This window comes from Pelophylax lessonae (genome assembly GCF_965119305.1).
Source record: "Pelophylax lessonae genome assembly, chromosome: 5".
Taxonomy (NCBI): domain Eukaryota; kingdom Metazoa; phylum Chordata; class Amphibia; order Anura; family Ranidae; genus Pelophylax; species Pelophylax lessonae.
In genome coordinates, this window is record NC_138772.1 from 401,259,919 (window position 1) to 401,276,421 (window position 16,503).

General features: G+C 38.9%; 1 protein-coding gene across 2 annotated transcripts in view; it reads left to right on the plus strand.

The window, feature by feature from the left end:
• Nucleotides 1-16,503, plus strand: part of LAMA3 (laminin subunit alpha 3) — a 244,360-nt gene that overhangs the window by 208,891 nt on the left and 18,966 nt on the right. For both annotated transcript variants that reach the window (XM_082258666.1, XM_082258665.1), the window contains 12 exons: nucleotides 551-730; nucleotides 1,647-1,786; nucleotides 2,862-3,044; nucleotides 4,596-4,747; nucleotides 5,860-6,019; nucleotides 7,736-7,869; nucleotides 11,315-11,468; nucleotides 12,436-12,558; nucleotides 14,262-14,398; nucleotides 14,531-14,648; nucleotides 16,004-16,144; nucleotides 16,274-16,407. In XM_082258666.1, coding sequence (XP_082114792.1) covers nucleotides 551-730; nucleotides 1,647-1,786; nucleotides 2,862-3,044; nucleotides 4,596-4,747; nucleotides 5,860-6,019; nucleotides 7,736-7,869; nucleotides 11,315-11,468; nucleotides 12,436-12,558; nucleotides 14,262-14,398; nucleotides 14,531-14,648; nucleotides 16,004-16,144; nucleotides 16,274-16,407 — 1,756 coding nt within the window. The remainder of the gene's footprint in view (nucleotides 1-550; nucleotides 731-1,646; nucleotides 1,787-2,861; nucleotides 3,045-4,595; nucleotides 4,748-5,859; nucleotides 6,020-7,735; nucleotides 7,870-11,314; nucleotides 11,469-12,435; nucleotides 12,559-14,261; nucleotides 14,399-14,530; nucleotides 14,649-16,003; nucleotides 16,145-16,273; nucleotides 16,408-16,503) is intronic.

Genomic DNA, 16,503 nt, shown 5'->3' on the forward strand with positions numbered 1-16,503 from the left:
TTTTTAAGCCCGGTGTGTATGGAGCCTAAAAGGCGTTTAGAAGAGAAAATCAAACGCCCTGTATGCATGAGACCTTAGAAAGATGACACATGTCTTCACACTTTTGGTTGTAGATAGTGAGAGTAACTTAGCCTTATAGTATGGTTTACTAATTTTTCAACAAATTATTATAACTGATAGCATATTAAAATTTTAGTTCAATAAATAATAACCAAATCTAGTGAATTTCTTAAAATATGAGCTAGAATTGCAAAATATTACTGAAGTCTACATACTCATAACTTCAGAGAAGCCTATCTGGTCCCCACCTAACAACTGTATAATTGTTTTTTTACAACCGCCCATCCCCCACAATTATTACCTCTTGTATCTCTTAGCCTCCCTCTTAGATTGTAAGCTCTAAAAAGCAGGGCTTTCTGATTCCTACTGAATTAAATTGTATTGTAATTGTACTGTCTGCCCTTATGTTGTAAAGTGCTGCGTAAACTGTTGGTGCTATATAAATCCTGCATAATAATAATAATTATAACAATCTGTTACTGCATTTCAGATGATATTGAAACAATGCTCAACAACGCCAAAAACACAGTAACCAATGCAAATACAATTACTGATGGTGTTAACAAAGAATTAAAACCCATTGAAGAAGATGTAAAAAATCTTAAGGGCACAATTGCAGCCGGACAAAATGAAATGTTCAATGAAGCACTGAAAGAGGCAAGCGAATCTGGTAAGCAAACACAGAGGAAGAAAAGTTCATTATTTGATTTAGTTTGCTAGAGTTGGTATTTGACTGCTGTTTCCTCAGCCACATTGTCTATCACCCTTTAAACTACTGTATTTATTTTAATGAATTTAATTACATATTGCTAATTGCTAATTTATCACACATAACATTTACTGGGCCATGGTTGAGAAACTTGATAAAAAGTGAAAGAGAAATGGTCAGCGTTATTTGCATAAAATTACAGACCATTCTCGCAATACCAGTTTATAATCTGGAATATTTACAGACTTCTGTTTTAGTCAAACATAGAGTCACGTTTTTTATTACTGTTATTCTGGAACTTACTAATGCAGTAATTTTTGATTACTGTTATTCTGACACTTACTAGTACAGTTAGTGTTGATGGCGAAATCCCTCCTAAGGGGCCATTGTGTTCTCCCAGCAGGGGGGGGAGGGAGCTGTCCCCACTGGGAGAACACAGAGATTATTGCTAGCAGCTGTAACAGCCGCTAGCGATAATCACATGTACAATCCGACAGGCTGGTTGTACCCAAGTTGATTGATTGATCAACTTGAGTACATTCAGTTGATCGATTTATCAACTTGAGTACATTTAGCCTGCCCATACATGGTTCGAATCAGGAATCGGCCGAGATTCAAACCATCTATGGCTGGCTTAACACTGTGAAATATCAGTTTTGGGTGTACTGACCAGTTAACAAGAGTGGGCTAGATGTTTCTTGACATTGTTCAAGGGGGCTGCATGGAGTAGTGTTCCTTTAGAGCCAGTGCAGAGGAGATTCAAAAGAGATGTAGGATTTCTATTTAAAGCGTAAATCATCTGTCAAAAGAATTCTTTATGCGTATTTCAAATTATTGCTGAATTGCTAAATATTTGTTTTTACCTTTTACATAATAGTGAATAAACTAAGTGGCAGCTTGCCTGGTGTCTTTGAGTCCATGGGTCGCATCAATGATCTGATGAATTTAGGAAATATATCTGAGAGCGTCAGCCGTATCAGGGAGCTGATTCAGCAAGCCCGAGATGCTGCAAATAAGGTGACTTCCATACTCTAATATGCAACATTGCGTACACTGTTCAATCACATGGAGGCATCAGTCAGTGTTTAATATCAAAATACAATACACCTGTGATAATTTCTCATGTAATGATCACAGCTATTATTTACTATAAGGCCTCATGCACACAGAACATTTGAAAAAACGAGCTGCAAACCCAGTTCTGATGCTAGGAAAAAGCAGCTGTAAAAACGTTCTTTTCTAAGCGTTTTGTATTGGCGTTAATGCACGTTTTAGCCACGTTTAACAGCGTTAGCATTTAGCAGCCTTTCTTTGCCCTCTTCTATTTTTCAACCTCAAATCCAACTACTACAGCTTAAAAATGTCTGACGTGGCCTAATGCTGTATGCGGCCTTTAGCGGCGTCAGGCTTTTTTTACAGCTTAACGCTGCTGCTCCAGAATGCGCTGGCCCTGTTTTTTTTTTTTTACAGCTTAAAAAGCCTATGCCACTTACAGCTCCTAAAAGCATATGTGTGCATAAGGCCATAGAATAACATGGGGGGGGCCTTTTTAAGCTGCAAAAAAAAAACGTCTGATGCTCCTAAAAGCAGCTGTAAAAATGCCCTGTGTGCAAGAGGCCTTACTGTTGTTGCTGTTATCATTATATGTAACAACTTAGTAATCATTACCATTTTTAAAAAAAAGACTTTGGAAAAATTGCTAAAGAGCCTTTAAACGTTTGCGGTGTGCTGTGGTGCGTTACTGCAACATGGTATGCCATGCATTAGCATGCTTTGCAATAAGGCAACACATTTATATTGAATGGGCTACCAACCCACCCCACTCCACCAAAAGCCTGACCTGACCCTTTTATTCTGAAGCAGCAAACCACAATGCATGATAGTGTGGTGCTATATGTTGGGGTGCGCTGCAATTCAGGCTGGTTACCCTGGTTATCTTGAATGCCACCTCAACACACAATTGCTGTGAAGCCAGTCTGAGCATATAAAAATAAAAAATGTTTTGATGCTGTTTCCAACCTGCACATTTTTGTAGGTGCTGCTGTATTTATAGGTGATTTTCATGCCCAGTTAATTATATGTTTCTTCTTAGGTGGTAGTACCAATGAGGTTTGATGGCACTTCTGGAGTAGAGGTGCGGCCTCCCAGTAACCTGGAGGATTTGAAAGCCTACACATCTCTGTCATTATTTCTTCAAAGGCCACAAAATCGAGGAGACCGTCGCAAACGTCAGCTGCCTCCAAACATGTTTGTCATGTATCTGGGCAACAAAGATGTAAGTAGCAAGAAAAGGCAGAAATTTTATTTTATCTATAATTTATGTTATTAACCTCCTTGGCGGTATTCCCGAGTGTGGCTTGGAGTGGGATTTTAGTGCCATTAGCGGTAACCCCGAGACACACTTGGGGTACCGCCAGGGAGCATCGCTGGAACCTGGTAGAGGGTACTTACCTTGTGTCCCTGCAGCATACGGCGGCCGGATTTTCCGCCCGATGCTGTGAGCCCTGGCTCGCAGGGGGGTGGAACCGGCAGAAAATTTAAAAAAGCAATACAGACAAACACACCGATATATTGTAATCCTATTGGATTACATTACAAAATAAAATAAATTGACATTAGTTTGCCAATGCCCTTTCCTGCAGTTTCAGCACCTAAAATCTGAAACAATCATACCACCAGGGAGGTTAATAAACTATATCATTGGGGAAATGAAAACACTTGAGGTCAATTTACTAAAGGAATATAAGCTATTCACTTAGTAAAGTGGATTTTCACCTAAAGGCTAAGTTCACCTTTCCAAAAAAAACAAAAAATGCATATTTTTTACAGGTGCAATGGCACACTCCTGCACAGCCTTCCTCTAGCTTTGTGCCCATATCCCCATACAGGCTTTCTGTTCCAAAGCTAGAGAGAGACTGAATGAAATACGAGTTTGCTGACTGAGCAGCCTATTTAGAATACAAGTACATCTGTCGCGGTGGCAGACGGTACTTGTCATTTTTTCATCCATGGGAATCTGTGAACGAATGACGCGACTGTGTGGGCTAAGCCCCACACAGCCACGCTGTTTTTAAAAAAGTGACAGTGGGCAGATATTTACCATTGAGCTGCTGCTTTTTTCAGTGGACAACCCTCCCGGGACTACTTTATTACCCTTCTTCTTTCATGGTTTTTATATGTTCCTAAATATGGACATTTGCTTCTAAGGACTTCATGTGAGGATATGCCTGGGAGTTATGTTGTCTTTGAGCTTCTCTGAATACAATTTGTTTTACTAATCTGTGTGATGATATTCAGGCTGTACGCCTGCATACCTGTGTTAATCTAATGGGTTGAGCTACAGTAACTGGCTACTTATCTGTATTTTGTATTTCTTCTTGGAAATATTCAATAAATATAAAAAATCTATTAAAAAAAATGTGACAGTGGGTTCGGGGAGAGGATCCCCCATCCGCTGTCACAGAGAAGGGAGCGTTGGTGGCGGAAGGTGGGTGCATAGGAGCATGTTACATGTTACACCCTAAATATGGTGCTGACTTCAATCATCCAATCCAATTCAGTTATTCAATCATCCGATCACAGAGCAAAAATCCATTTTTATTTTTACTTTCCTTGCAATTGTTTGGGTATTCTTTGCAAAGTGAATTTTCGTATATAGTAGCTTTATCTCATTCCTTAAGCAAGGTGTAAATTCACATTCCAAAACGAACATACTCTACTCCTTTAGCAAATCAACCACAAGTTTTTCTTCCGATCCCCAAAGAATACTTTGTTTTTGGATTGTTGTGCATAGTATAGATAATTTGTCTGTGTATTTTCTGTCCAGACTACAAAGGATTATATAGGACTTGCTGTAGAAGATGACAATTTGAAGTGTATGTACAAACTGGGAAACAAAGAGGAAACTATCAATGTGGACACAATGGTATCAGTCAATAAACCAGATGAAGCCATAATGGACAGAGTTGTTTTAGAAAGGTAATAAAACTCTCTGGTTTGCTATATGTTTGTATAAATATTTGTTTTACATCCTTACGTTTTATTCTTCTTTTGTTTCATATCTGTTTCCATTTTTAGGAAGGATGTGATGTGCCCAAAATTACACATCCATGATACCTATAGCAAACTTTTCATGTAGCCCTTTTGCTGCTCTTTTAAGGTCAACCTTAAAGCGGTAGTATCCCCTGAGTACAAAAAGAAAATTAAAAAACCCCTGAAAGACAATGGGATAATGTGCTAGTATGCATTGCATACTAGCACGTTATGAAACACTTACCTAAGAACGAAGCCCCCATTCACTCGGGAGTTCACTTTCCGGAAAGGAGCTCTGAAGGTCAGCTGCTGCATAATTCAGCCTAATTTTGACTTAATGTTTAAAACACGGTGTTTCCAACTGGCTCATATACAGATATATTGCCATGTTGAAAGTTTTGTCCCAAGAAAAAGTCATAGAAGTAGTGTATGTTCAGCACCTTGTGATATACGATGGCTCTCAGCATACTGCCTATAGCACCAAACTCTCTCTCCACATGCATTTATTTATTCATTACAGGTTCTTATATAGCATTGTCAATTTATGCAGTGCTTTACATATATATTGTACATTCACATCAGTCCCTGCCATCAAGAAGCTAACCATCTAAGGTCCCCAACTCACATTCATACATGCTAGGACCAATTTAGATAGGAGACAATTAACTCACTAGTATGTACAGCCAGGAAAAATATTTAAAATAACATATACTGAAAGAGAACATTGCTAGATGGGGACCTTCCTATATTTACTAAAGCAAAGTGTGAGAGAGCTCTATCAAAAAACACAAAAGGGGTTCTTTTCCTAAAACATGACTCCAGAGATCTAATGACTGACATTGTCAAAGAAATGTAGATGACTATTTGAAATGATCAGATACAGAAATTATTATGTGAATAATGTACTCCAAAAAATACCTCTAATCTTCAAGTTACTCCAGATTTGAAATTAGTTGTTGGTTGACATTTTTGCCTATTTTTTGCATGTGTATCCCATACAATATTTTTTCTAACATCCTTACTAAAATATAATGTAGGCTTTGAACTTCTTTTTTCAGGATCTACCAGTATGTTATATTAAATTATACAAAGGCATTCACATCAAATAAGCCAGACTCTATTAGGAGTTTCTCTTCCAATGTGCAGGAAGGCACTCTGCTCAACCTCACTGAAGATGATGTTGTCTTCTACGTTGGAGGATATCCAGATGACTTCACTGTAAGTCTGCATGGGCATTATGGTTGTTTTTCCTCCTACAAATAGTCCAGGAGCTGATGAATAGGACTGAATCTAGAATAAAATGTATATTTAGAGGCGGATAGTTAGAGGACCAGTGGCACCACATCTCATGATACATGAGATAAACTAGAAAAATAGAGAAAGGGGATGCAGCCACCCAGTGGAAGGAGGCTCAAACTGCACCCAATAGTAACAGGATCCTGCTGGAAAAACCCACATTAGTGATCCTGAAATCTCCAACCACCAGTGGCATATCAAAAACAGCACCACCTATACGAGGCTCAGTACATGATGGCAAGGATTAAGGCCACCTCCCGGGGCTGGATGGAACAAAAGGAAAGGGCAAGTCTGGTCATATATTAGCATGTGGGGAAGGAGAGAGGCACAGAGGAAGGAGGGGAGGGCCAGGGCTAGGCCTAGCATACCAATTCTATCCATGTACCCAACCATCTGTCCCCCCACCCACCCACCACTGTGCCCTGTGCTTCTGTACAGTCACCAACGGTCCCAATATATATATAAGTGTGTTGTTTAATGTGTCTGGTACCCTAAAAAGTCCCATCTCTCTATTATTCTAGTTTATCTAATGTGAGATTCGGTGTATTTACTTTCTGATAATATAAAATGTGTTCCTATCATTGTCCCATGTATTTGTGATAGAGAATATTTCTGCACTTCTCCCATGTCCATGCATGTTAGGAAAAACATGTTGTATGGAAATTACCTGTACTATCCATAATTACTTAGTTGTTACCACACTAAAATGCACAATCTTGTGCTACACTCCATTATTGTGGTCTTTTGCACAAAAATGCCCAGGCTGAAAGGCTCTGTAGCTTCATGCATAACAACTTTTATTCCATAATACAGTGAGCCTAGTGGACTACCTCTGCACCCCCTTTTCCCCTTAAAAGCCAATTCAATGTTCCTAGTGAAACACCTTTAATAATCAAGTCAGTGATCCTAGCAAGCCAAAGGCCCTCTGCCATAATATCCAGGAAGTGTAACCAAATGTACCAGTGATCAGACCTGGCCCCACTGATAAACATCAGTCCTGCATGATATCTTTATGCTATATTCACTCATGTGATTGCTCACACTAAGGTGATAATGACATAAGTGCTGTTTTGCTCTGTGCTGAAAAAATAGAAACATGTCTCCAACCTTAGTCTGTTTAACTACAAACAACATGTAGGAGCACAGTTGATGGCCTTGAAGGTTATTTATTGCATCACTGAGCAGATATTTATCTGAATAATGATTCAATGAATCATCAAGTTCATGTCCTTGTCATGACTTCTTGTATATTCTTTGATATATAAAATCTTGACAAAGGCTTGGACAATCTGTTTGAATCTTATACTATTTTTGTCTTTGAAGTGATTCCTCACCTTTAACTTCCAAAAAGTCAAATTGTGGTGTAAAGTGATAATAAAAAAAAATTTATGTGTTGGTTGGCAATCAGTGAGCGAAAGGTAGCAGTAAATGTACTTCCCTTTAGATTGAAGAGTTGCGTTAGACAAGCAAGATTATTTTTATTCATGAGCTAATGTTCTGACTGTTGAACAGCTCTTTATATCCCAGCACTTCCTTTATTTATATACAATATCAGATGCATAAAATAAATATATCTTTACATACAGTATAATGTTTTATGTTTTTATATATGAAACAATAACGGTGCTTTTTTTAAAGCCTCCACGAGGATTGGACTATCAAAGATACAGAGGATGCATTGAACTAGATGACCTAAATCAAAATGGAATCAGCTTGTACAATTTCCGCAGGACATTTAACCTGGACACTAAAAAAGTGGAACCTTGCAAAAGGTATTGCTATAATGTAACTGTGTGGCACTCTATGTGTCTAGTAGATACCTGTATTACATTTTTTGACATTTAGTCATAAGAGGTGATATCTTCCAGAAATCAGGAGTTGGAGTTTTAAATTACTCAACAGTCCTAATATATATTTGGGAGTCTGATAAGAGATTTCCAAGAAAGATTTCTTAGCTGTATCCTCCGTAGCAGAACATGAATGAAAAATCCAAGAGGTAGAGTACGACCCTACAAAAATGGGTTACAAAGAAATAGAGACACAATACAGCAATTCAGAAGAATAGATAAAGAATTAGAAATTAAATACTTGCATTCAAAAGTCCTGGGTGTTTCAGAGTTTCAGAGGCTGAACATGTGTGATCGGTTCCCCCTTAAGCGATGTTACTGCTTGATGTTAAAATTGAGAACTGAGAGCGCCATCAGTCTCTCTCCTTTTCTCTGACCCCCAGGGGGTAGTCACCAGAAGTACTTGACCAATAAACACTGGGGCCATAGGCGGCCCCGGAAGCTTAGCAAAATGCCAAGACACCTCCTGCTTAGACAGATTACTAACAGAACTCATATCTCGAAATATGTAATGGTTACATTCTTGAAACTGATATTTTATGGTACGGCATTGAATCTATTATCCACAGACACTAAACACGGGTTATCTCGGAATAACCCCTGACCCGTAAGGCATCTGATCGCTAGATTGTCTTCCCTAGGAACGAATGTGATCATGTTTGATCTTAATTCGATCAGTATTTTTTTGGCATTCAAATATATATTTTCTAGAGACATATTTTGTTTGTGTGTAAAGTTAGGAATTTTGTGGGTAACTGTGTCCCAAATAACAGAGCTCTTGAATGCTTTGCTATACGACCTATTAGCCATATGGCTTTGCTCAGATTACAACATAGCTCTGAGCAGGAAGAGACATATCGGCTAGGATGTCTGTCTTTCTTTGCTCAGATAAGGGTTTTACAACCTGGCCTGCCATTTGCCAGGCGTCCTATGCTGAGATAACAGCTCTATTTGAAGCTTGCATGTTAATTAGGAGAAGGTGGGGGGGGGCTGGGAAAGGAATGACCTTTTTGTTTTGACAACTGTCAGCTGCTGGAGTCACGCAAAATGGTGGCAACAGTGCAGGATACCATGACAAGATGGTGTCCCAGCGCACGATCTCATTACAGTGAGTAAATCAGACTGCCAGCAATCCCACTTCATAAACACGCATGTGCCTGTATAAAGCATGCAGATGGGGAAAATACATTATGTTCTTAGTGGGAATTTAGGTTATAGTTAAGATCAGTATTTTATTTTTTTATGCAATATGCATTCTTTATTTATAAAAAAGGTTTCACATTTACAATGAGCAGAAAGAACATAGGGATACACAAGGTGCATAGACAAAACTATCCACGTATGCATTTAAAAAGGGTACCATTAGGATACCAACATAAGCCTAGGTCTAGAGTACTCAACATAGGAACGACATAAACCCATCTTGGGCAAAAATGACAGCCCAACAGACTTAAAAAAACTAGACAGTTTGTCAGGCAGAAGTCCACCAGGAAACCTAACGCAGTGTGGAGGGGCATAGGGGATGGACCATACGACAAAAGAAGTATATGCATAGAAAGAAAGAAAAAAAAGAAGGGAGGAAAAAAAGGGGGGAGGGAAGGGGGAAGGTGATGCAGCACCAATATAGGGAGGGTTAGAGTACATCTACTATCTGAAGTAATTACACCAGGCAGGCAAGTTGGATACAAGGATGTCGACAATTGACAAAGTAAAGAAAGTGTAACAGTTCAAGAGATGGTCCTGCCAGAATATTTTAAAATTCATCCATACAAGAAAATTAAAGCCAATAGACCCGCATTTTAGTAAACCTTTCAGTAGTATCTGTGAGGGAGCTATTCAGACCTTTAATTTCCCTAATGTCCTTAAATTTAACAATCCATTGCTGTAGAGTAGGCGGGTGCACAGGAGTACAGACCCAGGCAGTGTTAACTAGGTGCTTCACCACCGTTTTTTTTTTTTTTTTTTATACGCGGACAGTGGTATCTCCTTATGGTGCAATAGAAAAAAGGAAGGTGTGAATGGTAATGTCCTAGCAGTACATTTTTGTGTGATCGCATGTACTGAGAACTGGGCAGGACCAAAATGGATGTAATATTTCCCCTGATGTTCCATTCCCATTGATTTGTATAAGCAGTTCTCACATGACAAATGCCAATGTTCACAACCCCAACTATGTTTTTTCAACATTTTAGGTATCATTTAGTGTACATTTGCACGTGTTTTATTGTATTTGCAGTTTTGTGCAAAAACAGTTTCATACAAATAAGAACACACTTTAAAGGACAACATATTAAGAGCCAGTTTTGATATGCTTTTGTTTGTGTGAGAACTGCTTCTCTCCCTATCCACATCAATGGGAATGCAACAGTGGCTTGAGGGAGGTCAAAGGTATGTGGCAAGGTCAACTGCAGATCAGACGCACAGTGTGAACTTCCATGCAAATGGAAATGGAATGCACCTTAAAACAAGCCTCATCAACACAAGCCCAAAGGCTGTCAACACAGGCATTAAAATGCTTGCTCAAAATTCATATAAAACCTGATTTTAAGCTGACGTGAATGTTGCTTTATCCATTGAGTGAAATCCGAAATCAACTATGACTAAGCACTAGAATGTTAAAACAATACACGTCCCTGTGCCTTTAACTGATTTATTCTCCCTGGAGAAGAGACGCCTGATTGGGGACATGATAGCAATTTATAAATACATCAATGGTGATCTCAGCATAGAAAAAAAGCTATTCAGTCGAAAGGATTGCATGAGGACTCGAGGGGATACAATGGGATTAGAGGAAAAGCGTTTTAACCTCAGGCAACGCAAGGGGTTCTTTACTGTTAGGGCTACAGGATTTTGGAGTTCTCTACCACAAGAGGTGGTTTCTGCGGGAAGTATGGCTACTTTCAAAAGACTCTTGGATGTACATCTCAAAGAACAGAACATTCAGGGGTATGAGAGATGATTACGGCCATACACACATACACAGGTTGAACTGGATGGACTGTTGTCTTTATTCAACCTCACCTACTATTTATGTTACTGATAAGTGAAATTAGAACCTGTATAATGTGACCTTCAAGCGCATGTCTACCTCTGGTCAATTTAATAGCATCATTTTCATGATAGAATATGTTTTAATCTGTGAAACCATTAAAATCCCTGTATTGCACAAAAATGGACTTAAGTAAGGCACATGCTAATTGTACAGCAATTATTTTACAAAGTTCTTTGTGTGTGTGGCCTATAGTTATCCATGTCAGTGGGTGACCAGTGTACCAGATCTTTGTTTACTGTTCATTTTAAATCAGTAGCAGACATCTCTTGCATATTTGTTTGCTGCTCCTCATTAACGCGGTGTCTTTTATTGCCTTAGATACAAGGAAGAATCAGAAAGAAGTTTCTTTGAAGGTATTGGATATGCCACCATAAAATATACCTTGCCAGCTGGGGATAACCCGCGGTTACGTTATGAGCAGACTATACAGACCACAGCAGATAATGGCTTATTATTCTTTGCAGAAAAAGAGGTATTTTTTTTTTTACATATACATGGTTATTCATTCAGTGCAAATAGCACTGCAAAAGACAGTAAAAACAGCAGTTAATTTACTTACAGCTTGCTGATATATAGAACAGTAAGGGCCATGTAAAACTTGTGATTCTGTTGCTGGTTAAAAATGGCCTGCAACAAAATCTCTAAAAGTCCACTCACCTTCTCCTCGCTGCTGTACTGGTAAGATGTCACTTGCTGCTAGTAACTTGCTGTAATTCTGTAGTGTTCAGGCCAGCAAGACAGAACAACTAATAATTAAAGCTGATTTATACTTTAGTCATTCTGCAGCTGTCCAGAATTGCCCATGTTTCAATGTTTCTGAAGTAAGTGCTACTGTCTGATTGGTTATTATGCATTATGGCTTTGACATTTTTAAATGTTAGATGTACTTTTTAGTTAAAACAGAAATTCATGTATGCCCTTGATCAGAGCTTTTTTCTCATAGAATAGGTGCAAGAACTCCCCCCTTCTGAGTCACTCCTTGTCTCCGCCCCCTACCCACCTCTGAGCACCATCCCTTGGTTCCATCCCCTACCCACCACCAACCCACAACAAAAGATACACCCCAGCAACATTAGACCCTCCCCCCCCCCCCATTAGCAACAACGGCTCTCCCAGGAGCCAGCATCAATAGACCCTCTAGCAGCCAACAACAATAGACCTCTTACTAAACAGTAGATCCCTACCAGCAACATAAGACCCCCCAGCAACAAGAGATCCCTGGCAGCAACAATAGACCCTCACACAAAACCAGGTGCCCACCAGTGACAATAGATCCCCCAGCAGTCAGCATCAATAGACCCTCCAGCACACCCCACACCCTTTGCTATTACATACATTCAGTGTTGAAGGTGTCGAAACAGTGTTGCCCCATATTCCCGAAGACAAAAAGCCATGCCATTGATAACCTCCATAAATAATGCTGTCTTTTTTTATTGCAGGACAATTACATCAGTGTTGAAATTGAAGATGGCATTCTTGTCCTCAAATATAAGCTGAATTCAGGCCCAGTGAAACAAATCAAGAGTACCTTTGGACGTGTGAATGATGGAAAGGAGCATTTGGTATGTATTGAACATTGTTTTTTAATTTGTATGACATAGTAGCTAATAGTGGTAAAGCATTTATGATGCAGTTTGTATCTGTGCACAGTACCCTCTGATCAAGTATATATATATATATATATACTGTATGTATGTATGTATATATATATATATATATACAGTAAAACCTTGGTTTGAGAGTAACTTGGTTTAAGAGCGCTTTGCAAGACAAGCAAAATTTTCAAATAAATTTTGACTTGATATACAAGCGATGTCTTGATATACAAGTAGCCTCAAGTCACAGCTGAGTATAAAAGAGAAGAGAGGTGGCTCTAAGTGTAGCAATATGGTTAAATTTAATGAAGGTACAACATTTAGCAACTCACATGGTTGATGATTGGAACAGGCACATCTAAGGATGCAGGCATCAGGGGTAAAGCTGTCCACATAGGACCAACCTCCGCACCGCCATCTACGTCATCCTTTCCATGCTGCCCCTTGCTTTGAGATCGTTTTACTGCATGGTGGTCTTCCCGGTCAGGATTACAGACTAGCAGCAGGTGGTGCAGAAGATGGTCTATGTGGACAGCTTTACCCCGGATGCCTGCATACTTAGATGTGCCTGTTTTATTCATCAACCATGTGAGTTGCTAAATGTTGTACCTTCATTAAATGGAACCATATTGCTACACTTAGAGGCGCCTGTCTTCTCTTTTATACTCTGTAGCTCCTGCTGGATTTTGCTTCCAATCCCCTTGTGGAAGCGGCTATTTGTGGATGGAAATTTTATGGTTATATAACCTATCACAATGCTATAATCTTTTTATATGGACTATAAATTGAAGGATTTATGAATAAATGGTTGTGGAACGAATCATCTGAGTTTCCATTATTTCTTATGGGGAAATTCGCTTTGATATAAGAGTGCTTTGGATTACAAGCATGCTTCGGGAACGAATTATGCTCGCAATCCAAGGTTTTACTGTATATATATATTTATATATATATTAAGTATATATATATATATATATATATATATATATATATATATATATTAACTATACCTATTTTTTTTTTTAAAAAGTGGCAGTTATTTATTTTAGTCCAATGAGGTTTACAGTTACATGGCTAAATTTAAGGGCTTACCCTTGTAATAAAGCTTTGTGAATTGAGCTTTTTTTTTTTTCATCCTACCTCCTCAGAATGCAGTGTTCAGTACTGTCACATGGTGGTCTGAAGGAGGCTTAATTGGCTGCATGAGATTGGCTTTTTTCAGAAAATCAGAACTTACATGAGTAAGTTTGAGGTGCTCTGGCAGAGGATCATAGCGAGGAAAAAGTGTTAAGAAAATAAATAAAATCTGCTAACACTGCCTCCTATAAGGCAAGCCTCTTTTTTTTGCCTAGTATGATCCACAGACATGCTGGTAGGTTAATTGGCTCCTGTCTAAATTAGCCCTGGTATGTGTATGTATGAATGTGTGTTAGGGACCTTAGATTGTAAGCTCCTTGAGGGCAGGGACTGATGTAAATGTACACTAAATATGTAAAGCGCTGCAAAAATTGACAGCGCTATATAAGTACCTTTAATAAATAAATAAAGTATTAATTTGCTGTAAATTTTATGACATATGATTAGTTGCTTGACATAAACAATGGTGCACTTACTAGGTGATAAAATAGCATCTTTTGTAAATCATCCCTTTTATTTCTTACCTTCCACAGATTGAGGTGTATATTATACCAAAGAATAAATTGTTACGTGTACGTCAAGGTCTGCAAAGCATAAACGATACAGGTGTTGATGTATTTACTTTTTCTACTTACTATTTGGGTGGAGCCCCTAAGTCATTTCTAGAAAAGTGAGTAAATAACGTCCAGTCATTCTGTGTTTTTGTTGTAAGAGTTATGTTGCATGCATTTGAAAAAAAAAAAAAACCTACACACATATATTATTAGTATTTCTACATATCTTTTAATTTCTCTTTAAACAGGTTTGACATAAGTACTCCTCCTTTCCGTGGATGTGTTAAAAATGTTAAGTCCCCACAGAGTGGAACCATATTTTCAGAAACATACGGAGTCAACCGAAGATGCTATGATGACTGGAATGTAAGTGGATGTTGTTACAGGTCCCACATTCTGCAGGATTCTGGTTTTCATGCATTAACACACTGTAAATCACCCTATCCCAGTACGGTTTTATGCATGTTAATGGTTGGACGTCTCACACAGTGAAAAGGTGCTTCTTTATTCTTCTAGCGGCATAAACACCTTACTTGGTTACATGAGCAGTAGATACATTTACTGGTTTTTAGTTATTTTATAAATTTAGAGCATCTCTTGTTGCTTTTTGTTTAAAGCCTACGTTTAGCTAAATATATAAACATAAAAAACAGCACAAGGGACATACCTAACGGTATAATGTGTTCCTTGCGTTGATTTTTCTTGTTTCAAGAAAAATCTTACTCTGTTCAACCTCCTCCCCTCAGGGGGACATAAGATCTCAGAATGGAGGGTGTCAGAGCTATCAATAATCGTCCCCCATTCATAGATCCTGTGCTATTCAAAGAAGCTGTAATATGAATTCTATGAATGGTGGATCTGGCAGGAAAAGATAGGAATTGTCAAGCTCTCTCAATGGGAGTTCCTGACAGCCCTTTAATCGCGCCGCCATATTATTTTTGAACAAATTGTTATTGTTCTTCTTCCTACTATTATTGTTTGGATCAGGGGTCTTCAAAGTTTCCAAACAAAGGGCAAGTTTACTGTCCGTCAGACTTTGGGGGGGGGGGTTTGGGGCGGGAGATGAGAGGGGTGGCCAGCGTGAGTAGAAAATGTCCTGGGAGTAAACAATGCCCCATGATTGGTATCAGTAGGGAAATAGCGCCCCCATTGTTTGAATCAGGATAAGGAATAGTGCCCTATCATTAGCATCAGTGGGAGCAATAGTGCCCTATTGCTGGTGTCAGTGGGAGGTATGGTGCCCCATTGTTGGTGTCAGTGGGAGGTATGGTTGGTGACCCATTGTTGGTGTCAGTGGAAGGTATGGTGCCCCATTGTTGGTGTCAGTGGGAGGTATGGTGCCCCATTGTTGGTGTCAGTGGGAGGTATGGTGCCCCATTATTGGTGTCAGTGGGAGGTATGGTGCCCCATTGTTGGTGTCAGTGGGAGGAATGGTGCTCCACTTTTAGTGTCATTGGGGGTAATAGTGCCTGGTATCAGTGGCCGGAATAGGACTTCAAGGGCTGGATAAAGGCAAGCAAAGAGCCGCATCCGACCCCCGGCCTCCAGTTTAGAGACCACTAGTTTAGATGTTGAATCATTGGATTTTCAAGTTGGATTCAGAAGTGTTGGTGTCTTTTGTTCTATGTTCTGTGTGTTTGCAAAATACACATTGATGTAGTTTAATTTGTTTTCATTGTTTTCTTGGGTTTTGTACTAACAGTGTTGCCATTTTTGTGTAGATTGTCCGATCTGCAGAGTTCTCAAATGGTGGAATTCTGGGACTGAAACCAGATGGCTTCTCCTTCCCCGGTAACTTTCAAGCTTCATTTGGTTTTAAAACACCTCAGAACGATGGCAGGCTGCTTACTCATAAAACACAAGTATGTACTTTTTCTTTTTTTTTTGATTGGCGTAAGATTGTATAGGGAACATTTCTACTGGAATGTTTGCCAATGTTGTCATTCTCACCTATGGTTGTATTAATGTGTGTGGTTCATTTCTTTCCACAGTCTGATGACCTAGAGGTCTCTCTAAAGAATGGTATTATATATGTGAAAACAAAAAATGTTCCTAATCTACAATCAAAGGGCAAATACGCAGATGGATCAATGCATTATGTATCTGTGATAAAGGAGAATAATAAGTAAGTACAATTACATTAATCAAATATGCTTTTTACTGTGCGAATGATGTACTTATAGCAAGGTGACCTACAAAACAATGTAAAATATAAACTGCA